The sequence below is a fragment of the Glycine max genome, chromosome 12, assembly GCF_000004515.6.
Source record: "Glycine max cultivar Williams 82 chromosome 12, Glycine_max_v4.0, whole genome shotgun sequence".
NCBI classification, from domain to species: Eukaryota; Viridiplantae; Streptophyta; class Magnoliopsida; order Fabales; family Fabaceae; genus Glycine; species Glycine max.
In genome coordinates this window covers 5297550-5311804 of record NC_038248.2, presented here as the reverse complement: position 1 = coordinate 5311804, position 14255 = coordinate 5297550, and the positions used below count along the sequence as shown (strand labels likewise).

Sequence of the window (14255 nt, the reverse complement as noted above, 5' to 3'; positions counted from 1 at the left end):
TAATATTCATTTCCCAAATAAACAATAAAATTAAGAATTTTATTAATTAGTGTCCTTAAGACATTTATTAAAAATAAATAAAAAATATTTATTACATAAATTATAACACAACATAAAAAAATCACGGATAACATAATTTTTTGTCTTTCAAAAACATATTTTTACTTTAAGTTTCTTAACCAGTTCCTAAGAGACTGATTAGCATTTTTCTAGAATCCAAACATATTCCCGGGTGGAGGAGAATTATGTTAAGAGCTTAGTTCATTCAATAATTAAACGCCAATGTTTCAAGTACAGTTCACAAACAGTTTCAGATAGGGGCAGGATTTACAGTGCAGTGCAGAGGGTAATGTAGGGGTCAGACAATTGCAAAAGACATAGTAATAAACATGACATGAACACACTATTTATTGGACTACAATTTCAGAACACTTCATAAATCAGACATCATCACAACTATTTTTGAGGCTTCTTCCACAAGACTCCAATCTTCTTCAGCATGTTGCCATTTTTCTTCCTCTGGAAATCATCATCCATGTCTTCAGCATAGGGTGAGCACATATAGTTGTTGTTATCCAAAGACACAGTTCTCTCTGTGAGCCTCCCATTGTTGTTCCCTGTTGAAATCATAGCAGCAGCTGCCTCTGCAGCCTTCCTCCACTGATCAGACTGCACCTTCAGTCTTCTCAGTTCAGCTTCCATTTCCAAGTTTGCAGCTTGTGCCGCTTCCAGCTGCTCGGCCACTCTTGCAGCCTTCTTGTTGCTCTTATCTGCTTCCTCCATCACAATCCCAAGTTTCATGAGAGCCTCGTGTTCTGCCGCCTTGGCTCCCTCTACTTCAGCAGCAACTTCCTCTCTCGCTTTGCCACTGTTGTTGATTTCCGATTTCAGCATTTCGTTCTCTTCAGATATGCTTTGCAGTGTTGTCTCCTTGTCCATCATATCCGCCTTCAGTTCTGCCACACATTCTGCTAGTCTTTTAATTTCCCTTTTGAGTTTGTGCTCATTTTTGGATGACATGCTCTCTTCAAGCTTTAGGTTCAAGTTGTCATTCTCCTCCACAATGCCTTGCAACTCAGTTTCCTTGTCCATTAGGTTAGCCTTCAACTCTTCAATATCAGCTTTCTTCTTTTTCAACTCAGCCTCTAGCTCACATTCCCTCTTACCTGATTCAGATTTTATCTGCTCTACTAACTCATATGCATTCCTGATCTGCACCATGCTTCGAATCTGTTCCTCTTGGTATTTAGTCTCAGCAGTCTCTATAGCAGATCTCAATTGTTCAACCTCGGACTTCAAAGAAACAACTTCTGCTTCCAGCTGATTAGGATCCTCTCCCTCTTTCAATATTTCAGGTTGGTGCTCAGATTTATGGTCATCTGCAACATTTTCAGAAGGGATGCATTTATTATTGATGGGGTCTTTCTCAATTTTGCTAACAAGTGCCTCTAGTGAGTTCACCCGAGCTTTAGACTGGTCTAACTCTAAAGCAACGGAGTTGTAGCCATCAACAGCTCTTGCAACATCAGCCCTTAGGAACTCAACAGTTCCTTTTGCGGCCTCAAGTTGCACCGTAGTTTCATTGACCAATGCTTGGGCCTGAGCTTCAGACTCTTTGCAATCCCTTACTTGGTTTTTCAAGGCGTCCACAAGAGAAAGAGTTTCTGACAAGTTCTGCTTAAGGTTTAGTAGCTCCATGTCTGCTGATTCTGCATGTTGAGATTGCACGCTCTCACAATTAGCAACCAATTCAAGTTGCGCCTTGAGCAACTGAATTTCATTCGCTGCAGATGCCAGGGAAGCAGACTCAACTGAGAGCTGCTTTTTGGAGGCCTCAAGCTCAGATCGGCATGCCATATCACGTTCTTCTACAATTTTCTGGAGCTCAAGAACACGAGCTTCTCCAGTAGCACAAAGATCCAGAACTTGTTTTTGTGACTCTTCAAGTTTTGCAGATAGGGCCAATAGTTGCTCCTTGGACTCCTCAGCTTCTTGCTGAGCTTGCTTCTTGCATGATTCGGACAAGATAAACTGGTCCCTCACCTTCTTCAAATCATTTTGGAGTTGAGAAATTTGAGATTCCAACTCAGATATTTTGCTAGGGCGCTTCCTCTAAAGCAACATAAAATTACAATGGTTTATAATTATCTACAAATTTCAAGACTACAAAAATGTGACAAATTTGAGAAAACACATCATATCAACCTGGATAACAAATCCCAAGTAGAACAAAATTGAAAAAAATGAAAATTGAAAAATGACACAAGATACCTCATACCTCAGAGGCTCTGAAACATATAAAAACAAGGATTTTACAAGTCATTATGTACGATGCCCAAACACAAATATAAAACCAATGATAAGTTGTTATATTGCAGCCCAGTAGTTTATTCTACTCACTCTCCTCAATGACATTTTTTTTGAAGTTCAACACGTATTGGGGAATTTCATTCAAGAGGAAATATGTAAATTTTGTACATCAGAAGAGATAGGTGTATCAACTTGATACGGATAATCCTCAACCCAACACATTAAAACAAGAAAAAGTAAAATTGGCTAAAGCATGTGCAACGTGATTCCCTTCTCACTTGTAAAGGATAGGAGACTAAGAAAACTGTGACTTGTACATCCGTGACTTGAATACACTTAAATATTTAAGAGTAGAATCATTTAAAAAAGGTCCATTTATTATCCAATTACTAAATGGCTAAAGTGCTTTTGTAGGAGGAGAATCTACATCCTAAAATGAACTTCAAGATAAATAATTAATAGCACCCATAAGCTAGTACTTTTGAAAGGAAACCAGGAAACAGTCCCACATTGCATTTAGAAACACTTTTGGCATAGCTTCTTTCATAAGCTACTAAAATATCAAACAAAAAAAGCTTATCTAATAGGAGATCATGGTTCTCATTGTGAAGATTATCCAACAGATACTTTGGTTCAAACACTTTCAGTTAAAATATCTGCACTGAATATAGTATTTATAAAAGAATTTTTACCTCAATAACTGGGCTTCTGGGTGATCTGCGGTCAGTGACTTTGGGGCTTCTTTCTTTTGATGATTTAGTAGCCTGACTTAAAGAAGATGCAGAATCAATGTCCAGAGTAGTAGGCTTGAGTTGGCGTACAGCACGTGGAGACACCTTCTGAGGCACATCAGAGGATCCATTTCTGAAATCAGAATATACAAATGTAAACAAGTGAATTCCATTGTGAGGAATGGAAACCCATATCTCTCAATTCTAGCCATAAATACCTCGTAGCCATATTAAACATTATCCTCACACTCACATAGCAGCAGAAATTCTTTTAGATGATATAGCTTTGAGACTACATAAGTCGAACCATTCTTCAAGCCAAATTTAAACATACACAAATACAAGCTAAAAAAACAACAGAGTAATTGAGTATAACAACAACGTGAGAATAATTCCTATAGTTTACAAGAAAGTCTTCCTAATATAACATAGAGTCATCATCTTCATAAATTCAGTTTGAAAATGAAAAGTGTCTTCCAAGCACAAACGAAGAAACTCCTAAAAGTTACAAGAAAGTCTTCCTAATATAACCTAGGTGCCATCAACTTCATAAATTCAGTTTGAAAATGAAAAGTGTCTTCCAAGCACATGTTATGAAATATTTTCAATTAATTAACAAGGTGACTAACAGTGAATTTTCAATTGCAAATTTCTAGTAATTGGCAGAGAATCTTATCATTTCAAGAAATATTATCACCATTGCTCAATGGGGATAGTTGGTGCTACATACTGCCCATTTGCCCTAACCAAATGATATAATGCCTTTAAAATTTGATACTCATTAGGGAGAAGAAAAAAAAAGAAGTAATAATATGGCTGTTGATTCATAGAAAAAACCAATGTTTTGTTCACTCATTAGAATTGGTAATAACTGCCCCAGGTCCCAATCTCCCATTCCGCAGTTAAAGGGACAAGCCATTTTAAAGCAACCAAAATGGAAACGTGTAGAGGAATCATTAGGCCTTCAGGTTTGGAGACAAATATGCTGGGCCATCATCAAACTATTTATCTTTTATAATAACACAATTGGTCTAAAAAAATAACACATTATTTTGGTAAACTCAATAGAGCCTTTTTGGTTGTAGTCATGATATCTTGGTTAGCCTACGGCAATTGATCATATTGGAAGATAAAATTATACAAATTTACAAATAAAAGAATAATCCAGAGTCCAGCAAAATTAATATTGCAGGACAAGTTGCAATTAGATATGCATGTTGAGACAAAGAAAAATCTGAAGCATTCTCCACTGCAGCTAATAGCTTTGTATGAAAATGGCATGAACTCGGTGGTATTTTTTTTTTTGGAACGAGAAAACGCAAAAGAAAACAAAAAGAAGGATTTACTCCCAACAAAGGAGAAGCCCAGGGTATCTGCTAATAGCAAGTGCCCCAAGCTTGAAGGAGGAGACTTGACACTTGTAAAAACTTGACAAACATTTGGTGCACTAATTGCTGTTAACAACATGAAAAATTAATATAGAGCTTATTATTTATTCACATTTTCTCTTTCTATTTTAGAAATACTAAATGACATTAAAATTTGATAAAGGAGAAAATAGAGAAATACAACATATATCAAGGTAAACAATACCACAGAGCTGATTTAACTTTCTAATTGCATTTTAAAACCAGAAATCTTTTTGAATTAGCAAAGTAAGAAGCAAATTAATAAAAACAGGAAAAGAGCAATGGACCAATTAATCCAAGATTACCTTGTCTTTGGTGTTTGCATGGTTTAATTGCCTTATATCCAGTAAAGAGAAACAGGTTAATTAGTTGGGCCTCACTGCTTGAATGCTCCCTGACCCACAAGGACTGTAACAGTTCAGACAAATATCACACACTGAGACAAGAGAATCCAATGTGAAGGTTGAAGTTATGGAAAAAAAATAAATGTGTTCATGCAGGATGGGGTGATCTTCTTATCTTCACCTCCTATGCTATAAATGCAGAAGATTTGCTCACTGTGATTTTCACTTCAATGCTAAAATAAAAAAGCACCTTAACCTTACAAGTGACTAAGTACCTAAAAATAACACATAGTGAATAAAGAAAACCCTTCATAGATTTCCCTACACCCTAAAAGTATCAATAAAAATAAAATGTGACAAAAGATATCACTAGAAAGGTGTGTGCAAGTAAGGATGATGGGAACCACTTCAAAGGATGGAAAAATAAAAGTCAAGCAAATTGGTATTAATACAAAATGTCAACCACAGGTCCACACATGAGGGAAAATGTTCTCATTACCAACTGATGCTATGACAAGCTTTCAGGTTAACAGCACCCGGTAATGATCAAGAGGGGCCTACAATTACAACAACAGAAAATGATGAAATTACACAGGGGCCTAACATCAACCCCATCTCAAACGAGGAAAATACCAATTCACCCCTATGTGCTAATGAATCAATTTCATTCTCATCTAGAGGTAGCAAAATGGATCGCCTGACTTGGCCCAAATCTGCCTAAAGAAATGAAGGATTTGAGCTTTAAATTGTGAGTCCAAATTAAAAGTAGACTTTTTTAGTCTGATCTGATCAAGACTCAATCTAGACATAGACCGCAAAAACCCACCAAAAGCTTGAACAGACCGAGCTTTCATTGAGTTTGAGCTTCATTTTAGATACCCAAATTTAATCTCTCTTTTTTTTTTTTTTTGCCCCAACCCATTTTCTTTTGGTGGGTACCTCAAGCTACTGAAATCTATTTAACAGGCTGAACTCTTCCAACATGTATTTATCCATACAAACCAGTGAGGCATTGAATCCTTGACCACATGCTCAAGTGACAAGGTTATATACTAACCATGTCACACCATGTTGGTTGCCCCAATCCACTATAACTAGCAACCAGCATGGGACCGGTTTTTACACCTCTTTCTCATGCATACATTTACAAGGGGTATTATTGTAAAACACGAATGAAATTTTCTAAGCCCCCATTTTAGCCTTGAAAGAAGGCACGGTCCATTCAACGAGAGTTTAGGATGTGAAGTTGGTGTGATATGAACACATATCCATTTATCTAAAAACGCTCAAACCTTCTGATTCTGTCTGCCAAACGCAAAAGCCAAAATGATCAATACACTAGGCTGTAACCCATTGACATTTTCCACATGATTATTGCTTCAATGAGAAAACAAACAAGATAATTTTATAACAAAGCATGTTCTATCCATGTGCATTGCAGAATAGAAAAACGCCAAAACGGATAAGGAAAAAAAACCTCGTGCAATGATTCTCATCTCATTGGGAACAAGAGGAGAGGAATCAGATGTTACAGGAAACGAGAAAGCATGAAAAAACGTTAAACCAGGCAACAAAAGAAGACGATGGAAGGAAGGAAGAAACACTGAAAAGAGAACCCATCTTTTGAGAGAGAAAGAGAGAGATTAATTTATTAAAGCATGAAATAAAAAGCGGAAGACGCAGAGAAAGAAACGGACAAAAGAAGTACGTTAAGGAATCACCCCTTTTTTCTTAATATATTCCCTTTGCTTTTAAAAAAAGGATTCAAGTAAAATATTTCATACAGGGAAAGCTACCAGACCTTGCACTTGCAGCTCTAATGTTGGTGTCAGTTTGTTTTGGCATAACTTTTAACAGGCAAAAAAAGCGCTTTTTATCACATTTCAGGTTCAACAAAGTAACGTCTTTTATTTTGACAAATTAAGAAGCAAAGCAGTTTTATGCGAAAAAGAGAAAACAAATGTGAAGATGGAAAAGGGATGAAACTGGAGCCAGGGAGTTAAAGTGAAGAACTTTAATGAAGTGGAAGATCTTTGTTTGCCATGTGCTATATTATAATAACCTGGGCAGCAAGAAATTATGTGAGAGGTAACAAATGAAGCAGTAATTAATAATAATGTTACGTGTATTATGAGAAAAAGTAGAATGTAGATGGGAAGGGAAATGTGCATGGAACCATGAGTTCTAACCTTAACTTAATGAAGATGGAAGAGTAGTGAGGATGTTTGTGTCGTGTGTTAATGATGTGTCTGGTTTCCCTTGTTGTCTTGGATTCTTGTCTGTGTGAAGTGTAACACTGAACACTGAACACTGAACACTGAACACTGGTTTGTGTTTTGTTAAGAGGATAGTGTGTGTGCTGAGCGTGCAAGTGAAGGGTAACAAAGGAAGGGGTGAGAGAGGAACGAAACAAAACAAAAGAGTACTAGAGAGAGTCTTTGACACTTCACGGAACCCGAATTAATCGGTTTGAAGTAGAGCTTTGCGTCCGCGAACTGCACTCCATGTGTCCTACCGTATAATTCTCACCTGCTCCTTCCACTTTTTACTGACTTTTTTTTTAATTCAACCGCATCTTTTCAAATTCAAAAAAATCTGGGGTCATTTTGTTAAAATTTATTTATTAAAATAAGTATTTATTTTTAATAAAATATTTATATATTTTTATGTGTTTTTTAAAATTGTTTTTGCTTAAAAAATAATTTTATATTTATTTTAGGCTTAATTACAAATTTAGTTCTCTTATTTATCTCAGCTCACTAGTTTAGTCTCTCTGTAGTTTAATTTACCAGTTAAGTCTCTCTCTCTTTTTTTTTTTTTGCAATCCAATTATTTTAGTTTCCAATTCCAAAATTGAACGTTGACTCTTAATTGTTTAGGTTGACCGTCACATATCGTATTTTTATTAAACGTTAATTAGGTACACGAAATTATCCACATCCTCCCTTTCCTTGAAGTTGGCCTCCGAGTTCGGCAGCGGTGACACGGAGTTGGAACTCATTGAAGTCAAGATCCCACCGCACTTGTTGCAGCAAGAAACCACCAGAACATGAAGGCAGGAGGGACAAAAGGAATGCAATTTGAGCCAGGCATCGATGCAGCTAACGTGGAAGCCATGTTTGCACTAAGGAAGCACCTAGATTTCGTCTACGACGACTAACTCGATGAGGCAAATCGCACAGTCGGCGAACTTGACACCAGTTTCGGTGGTGGCAATGAGCTTGGAGAGGGAGTGAAGGACCTTCTTCTTGACGCCTTTATTGGCAGAGGTCGGGGAGTAGCATTGGAGGAGGAGAGGTGGAGGTAGTGGAGATAGTTGCAACGAGCGACGACGATGAGGCCAAGGATGTAGATAAGAGCGCAAAGGAGGGTTGTGAGGATGATGACGAAGTTGGAATCGACGAGGACGGAGTCCGTGGCCGAGTTTCTTGCACCTAATTAACGTCTAATAAAAGCACGACATGTGACGATCAACGTAAACAATTAACAGTAAGCGTCCAATTTTGGAGTTGTGGACTAAAATAACTAGATTGTAAAAAAATGGGAGACTCAATTGGTGAATTAAATTACATCAGAACCAAATTAGTGAGCTGAGATAAATAGGGGAACTAAATTTGTAATTAAACCTTTATTTTAAAAACAAATCTTATTTGTTTCTTAAAAATATTTATATAAAATGTGTTTATTTTAAAATTATTTTTTAAAATTTAAACAAACCCGCTCAATTCCTATGTTATCACTCAAAATATTTTTGTTAACCGAATAGCTTATAGTCGAGTCAAGGTTGTTGTCAAATTATAAGGATAATGATAAAGCAAATAAATTCAAAGTTATTTGAATTAAATTATCATTAAACAGTTACAGTTTGGTAGAAATACGATCAACCAAAATTAAGAGGAACTTTCAGTCACCATGGATTAAAAAAACTAGGGCTAATCAGCAAAGCGATCAAAGGCAAAAGTTTGAAAGATGTGATAAGCTTAACTAAATGTGCCTTGAAGATAGAAGTAAAAATTGGAGCAAAAGGATGCAAAAAATTTTTTTGAAAGGCAACATGAAATTGATATATTAACAAAAGGTACTATGAAGTGTGACTCCCCAAAAAGAATACATCAGCATGAAAACATAAAAAAATAGAACGAAAAGAAAACAAGAATGCAATCAGCCTAAAACAACAAATGACTGCAAACACCAATGACAAAGGAACAAACAAACATCTCATGACTCATATATAGTAGCCATGACCAAGACAAAGTCTAAATTTATCACAAAACCACATGTGCATCTGCTACCTCTCCAAGGAAAATAATATGGTTCTTGTAAAACCAAAGATTTTAGCAAATTGTATGACATATGAGATAGCGAACTCTATGTATTCTCTTACCCCTCTAGAAAAAAAATCACGTTGCATGAATTGAAGCGAAACCTCTTAATGTTGTACTAAAGAATTACCCCACCAAAGATAGTCCTCACACCAAATCTGAAACGAGAAGGTGCACCCCAAAAATAGGTGTTGTGAATCCTCCCTTCTAGCCCAATGAAAAACACACCCACCATCCTCCACCATAACCCCCCTCCTCACTAGAGCTACACGAGTAGGCAGTCTGTCTCGGATTAGCCTCCAAGAAAAAACCAAGATCTTGGTTGAGACATCACACTTCTAAAACAACCGGAAGGGGAAATTCACTACCATAAGACTATCAGAAACCTTGGATGTGATAACCAAATAGGTTGAGGTCTATGAAAAGAAGGACTCACCCTTAGTCCACAACCATTTGTCCTCCATCATCAAATCCAATCTAACCAGAGAAAGTAAGGTCTCCATCTATTGTATCACCACCTTTTCTCGCTCAAATGAAACTCAAAAGGATGCAAATGAATATAAGATTAGTTGAATCACATGTAAATTAGCCGAATTGATAGTTAAATATCTAGTTGTTAGTGGCCCAATGTGGACAAACACAATCTTAAGTTGTTACTATATACATATGTATTTGAAAACATAATCAATCCATCTCGTCAATACAATTATATTTCCTAATTCTTTTTTTTTCTATTTACTTGTTTTTTGTCTTGCTTTTTTTCAAATTAATTTATTTTAAGTCTTGTTTATCTCCAAATTATATTACAATTCATTTCCAGTTAAGTGTTTTTGAAAGTAACTTGAGAACTCATTACAATTGAGTAACTTGAGAACTCATTACAATTGAAGACAAATTTTTCCTTTCAACTCAAAAATTGCTTGATCACGAATTCAAATTTTAGAATCGTGTTTGAGTAAAAGTTACCCGAAACACATTCGGCTGGTTGATTGACTAACATAACAATAACCTTTCTATAATTATGTTTGGATTGCTGGTAACACCTTTCGTTTGGGCCGAGCCTTCATTTTTAGGAAACAACATCTTTCCTTTCCTTGTATTTCATGCTGCAATGAACCCAACAAAGAATAATTATTTCAAAGATACTATTGTTTTCTTTCATTCTTTAACGAAGATATTTTTAAGTTGTGTTTGGTAGAATAAAAGATAATGAGAAAGGAAATCGATATGTGAGAAAAAATAAGAAAAAAAATATTTAAATTAAAGTATTTTAGTGTATACAAAATAAAATAAAAAATAAATTTATAATGAAAATACATTATTATTCAATAAAGAAGCAAACCCAAGGACTGCGGCACCTCACGGAAACAGCAGAAAAACAAGAGACCAAGGGGTATTTACGTAACACTGCAAGCACAGTACTTATTTATTGGCATTTCTTCGCATTAGAGAAGAAAATGCATGGAACCAAGGCTATTTCTCTGCTGCCAAACGACGGAAAGAACACGCCCTTCCTAGCACTTCTTCGCCTCCCTTTCTCTTTCACCGATATTTCGGTTCTATCAAATACAACTCAGATTTTCTTCAACCAAAATGTTTTCAAGAGTTTTTGATAGGAACGTTTAAGAATAGGATTGGGATGGAATATATTTGTGTAATTTTTTCAAATCAAATTGATGCCATTATTAGCAGGTGGAATTAAGTTGGATATATGGATCAAAATAAATAAAAATATTTTTTCTTATCATTTTCTTATGACACTCTGATAAAATATTTGAATAATTATATTGTATATGCATTTTGATTTTCTTTTCTTTTAAATATAAATTCATATGCAATTATAAATACATTACACATTTTGATTTGTTACGAAGTCAAGAACCTTGGATAAGAAAAGGAAAAAGCGAGACACTCATTGTCTAATTGTTGTGACTAGATGTAAGGTAAAAATGTTTGTCTATTGAGAATGTTAGCAATATAGTACTTTTTTACTAACCCAATTTTTATGGTTGGCTAAAACTTGTTAAAATATACATTCTTTATTAGATGAAATTCACTCATAATTAAGTTTTCAATAGTAATAAAAAGAAAATATTTTATTATCTATAAAAATTGAACTTAAGTACCAACAAATTTATAATAACTCACACACATTTTTCACTCAATTGAATTAAATTTTTAGTAAAAAAGATAATATTAAAGATTGTGGTGCTAATATTTTTCTTTATTTAATTTTTATTAGTCTATATTAAACAATTCCTTTTTTTCTAATGTGAAGAAACATTTCCTTAAGAGATGTTTGATTTAGAAAAGATAAATTTTTGAATTAAAATAAAATATAAGAGATGTGAATCTCACCAAATAAAATAAAAAATTTCTTTAATTTAATTTTTTTTAGTATATTATTTTTCTCTTTCTTATCAAACATAACCATGTGCTATCCTTTTTTACCCCCACATTACCTGTGAGAAAGAAAGATCTCACGTGAAGCATAAATTGATTGATCAGTCTCACGTTTTCACTTTTCATTCTATTCATGCATTACATGCGCAGGCTAACAGGGTCAAATATATGAATTTGTGTATGGTGGAGAAATTTTTAATAACCGTTAGATATAACAATATAATATTGAATGACTAAATTGTTTCTGTTGAATCTTCTCTATTTGTTAATTGTTTTTAGTAGTTGTTCTTTTTTTTTTTTTGACGTGTTTGTCCCTTTCATTATATTCATATTCAGTGGTGGACTTAGGAATATGTGAGGGTGTGCACTTGTCCCACTTTATTTTTTAAAATTTATTAAATTTATAAATAAAATCTTATATTTTTATATTTTATTTTATTTATATTTATATAATTGGATCCATTGATTTTATTATTTATAATTTAAATTCGCTGATTTAGAATCTTAAATCCGTCATTAATTATATTTAAATATAAATCATTTAAGTTATTGTGTTTGACACATTTTGCCTTTGAGTAGGATTAGTAAAAATTAATACAAATGATTATTGATATGTTTAGTACGCGCTAGGTTGGAATGTAATTGGCGGTGGCAGTGGAGTTTTAGGTGGGAATGTTGTGTGGGAGAGTAATTGTTTTGACGAAACCGAGGTTGAGAAGAAATGGTAGGGCATGTGAAGAAATTGAGTGGGGTGATGCTAATAAGTAACTGAGGTTGATTTGTTGAATCGATATGTGTAAGTTGTATTTCTGTGATTCGTTGAATCGATATCATATTTTTGTTGTTCGAGTGTTCTGTCGTTTTTTTTATGCGTTGTACTCGACTCTAGTGCGGTGGTTATTGTTTGAGTTCGAGTTCCAACATAATCCGTGTAAGGTGGAAGTTGAACAGTTCGAGGCCGAACCAATTCTGCTTATGGTCCCCTGAATGGTTTGGTTATGTTTTTGTGTGCAAGGCCCATTATATGACTTTTGAAGTGTTACGGAAAATGGATATGTGGCCCAGACTAACTAATTTGAAGTTAAGGCTTATGTGTAGAAAGGGTGCATGCCTAATGAGTTCAAATTCTGGCCTGAGGGTGAAAGCCAACTAAATTATGAATTCTTTGGTGATGTCATTAGTTTTGATGCCACATATCAGAAGAATAAGTACTCGTGTTCTTTTGCAATTTTCTCCGCGTGTTAACAACCATAATCAAACAGTATTTTTTGCCACTGCTCTAGTATTTGATGACACTAAGCAAACCTTCTGTGCATGCAATGAAAGGGAAGTCACTGGTATCAATAATAATGGACGGGGACTTAGCGATGAAGAATGCAATAAAGACAGTTTTTCCTTCTGTGCATCAGACTATATGTCTGGCATCTGATTCATAATGCTAATTCTAATGTGCATATTCCAGCATTCATGATATCCTTTAAGAAATGCATGTTAGGTGATTATGAAGTTGGTAAATTTGAAAATATGTGGGTGGAAATGTTATATGAGTTTCAGTTGCATGAAAAGAAGGGGATAAAAGATATGCATGAAAAGAGAAAAATGTGGGCAAACTCTCACATTAGGGGGAACTTTTTTTTCAGAAATAAGGACTACTTCATGTTGTGAAGGATTTCATGGTCACCTTGGAAAATTTGTGAGTTCAAAGAATAAATGTTACAACCTCCTGACTGTGTGTGCTATAAAAACCATAGGATCTTTCTTTTTCAACCGATGAAGAAACTTTAGTGCTCCTGTGGCATCAAAGTAGTCTTGTCTTCTTTGTCATGTAATGTTGTTGTGAAGATCTATCTTATAGAATCCAATGTTCTCATAACCATCGGAAATGTTGGCAAAAAAACCAAAAATCTGAGGAGCTCTAATTCCTGCTTTCCTAAGGTTCTCAAATTGCAAAATATCACCTATTGTAAGCTTTCTATGTGTCAGGTAACAATGAACAGTAATCTTCCTTGTAGATCTAGTGATTATGCGTATCAGTCCAATCCTTTACCTCTCATCGCTCACAATTTTTCTTAACATGCATAACAAATTTTGCAGAACAGTCACATCTAGTCTTATTTCTTGGTGGACGCCCTTACAGCCTGTCATCTCGTTGACCTTCTCTTGAAAAAAGAAATGTTTGCTGTATTTTTTTCGGCCTTACAGCTTTTAACAACTTTACTCTTCCTTACAGAAAACCTGTTAATATGTGCGTACCAATAATAAAATAGATATGCGCTTCAAGGTCACCAAATAAAAATTTGTCCACTTCACTAGTAATGCTCCTCATATTAATTTTCCAATGTCAACTAAACCATTGATGATGATTGGTTCACCTCCTACACTTTCCTCACACAACCTGGCTAGTAAATTGTTACTGAACAAAGTACCATCATCCTCAAATACATCTTCATTTTCATCTTCAACACCATTATCTTCTTCCCCACTAACATCATCACTCTCTCTAAATACATAGGTTTCTTCGTTCACAACCTGTAAACATAGACCCACAGAAAAATTAAATATTAACTTAATCAACTAAACACACAATATGATGCATACTGTCAAAAACTTTAAACACTTACATTGAGGATCGTTTCATTTGATGCATTTATGGCCACCTCTTCTTGCTCCTCCTCAATACTTTCCATACCTAGATTAAAATATAAACCTTTCGCCCAACAATTGCCACTATTTCAA

General features: G+C 34.9%; 1 protein-coding gene and 1 pseudogene across 8 annotated transcripts; both read right to left on the bottom strand.

Annotated features, from left to right (window-relative positions):
- Nucleotides 1-243: 243 nt before the first annotated feature.
- LOC100798862 (interactor of constitutive active ROPs 3) lies at nucleotides 244-7278 on the bottom strand. 8 transcript variants are annotated; one of them, XM_006592165.4, is made up of 5 exons: nucleotides 6984-7215; nucleotides 5294-5351; nucleotides 4756-4858; nucleotides 3003-3174; nucleotides 244-2112 (listed from the first exon to the last, which is right to left on the bottom strand). In XM_006592165.4, the coding sequence occupies exons 3-5, from the start codon at nucleotides 4773-4775 to the stop codon at nucleotides 457-459; spliced, it is 1848 nt and encodes a 615-aa protein (XP_006592228.1). In that variant the 5' UTR covers nucleotides 4776-4858; nucleotides 5294-5351; nucleotides 6984-7215; the 3' UTR covers nucleotides 244-456. The 8 variants fall into 8 exon arrangements, with proteins under 8 accessions (XP_006592228.1, XP_003539736.1, XP_006592230.1 ...); XM_003539688.5 differs by lacking the exon at nucleotides 6984-7215 and adding an exon at nucleotides 6272-6538; XM_006592167.4 differs by lacking the exon at nucleotides 5294-5351 and having other exon boundaries at nucleotides 4756-4844; nucleotides 6984-7278.
- Nucleotides 7279-7699: 421 nt separating this feature from the next.
- Nucleotides 7700-8232, bottom strand: LOC106795255 (RING-H2 finger protein ATL80-like; annotated as a pseudogene).
- Between the last annotated feature and the right edge of the window lie 6023 nt (nucleotides 8233-14255).

Coding starts and splice junctions, on each gene's coding strand:
- LOC100798862 (XM_006592167.4), bottom strand. CDS start 4,775: ATGCAAACACCAAAGACAAG. Junction 3,175..4,755: donor ATGCAAACACCAAAGACAAG/GTAATCTTGGAT, acceptor TTCTGATTTCAG/AAATGGATCCTCTGATGTGC. Junction 2,113..3,002: donor CCAGAAGCCCAGTTATTGAG/GTAAAAATTCTT, acceptor ATGTTGCTTTAG/AGGAAGCGCCCTAGCAAAAT.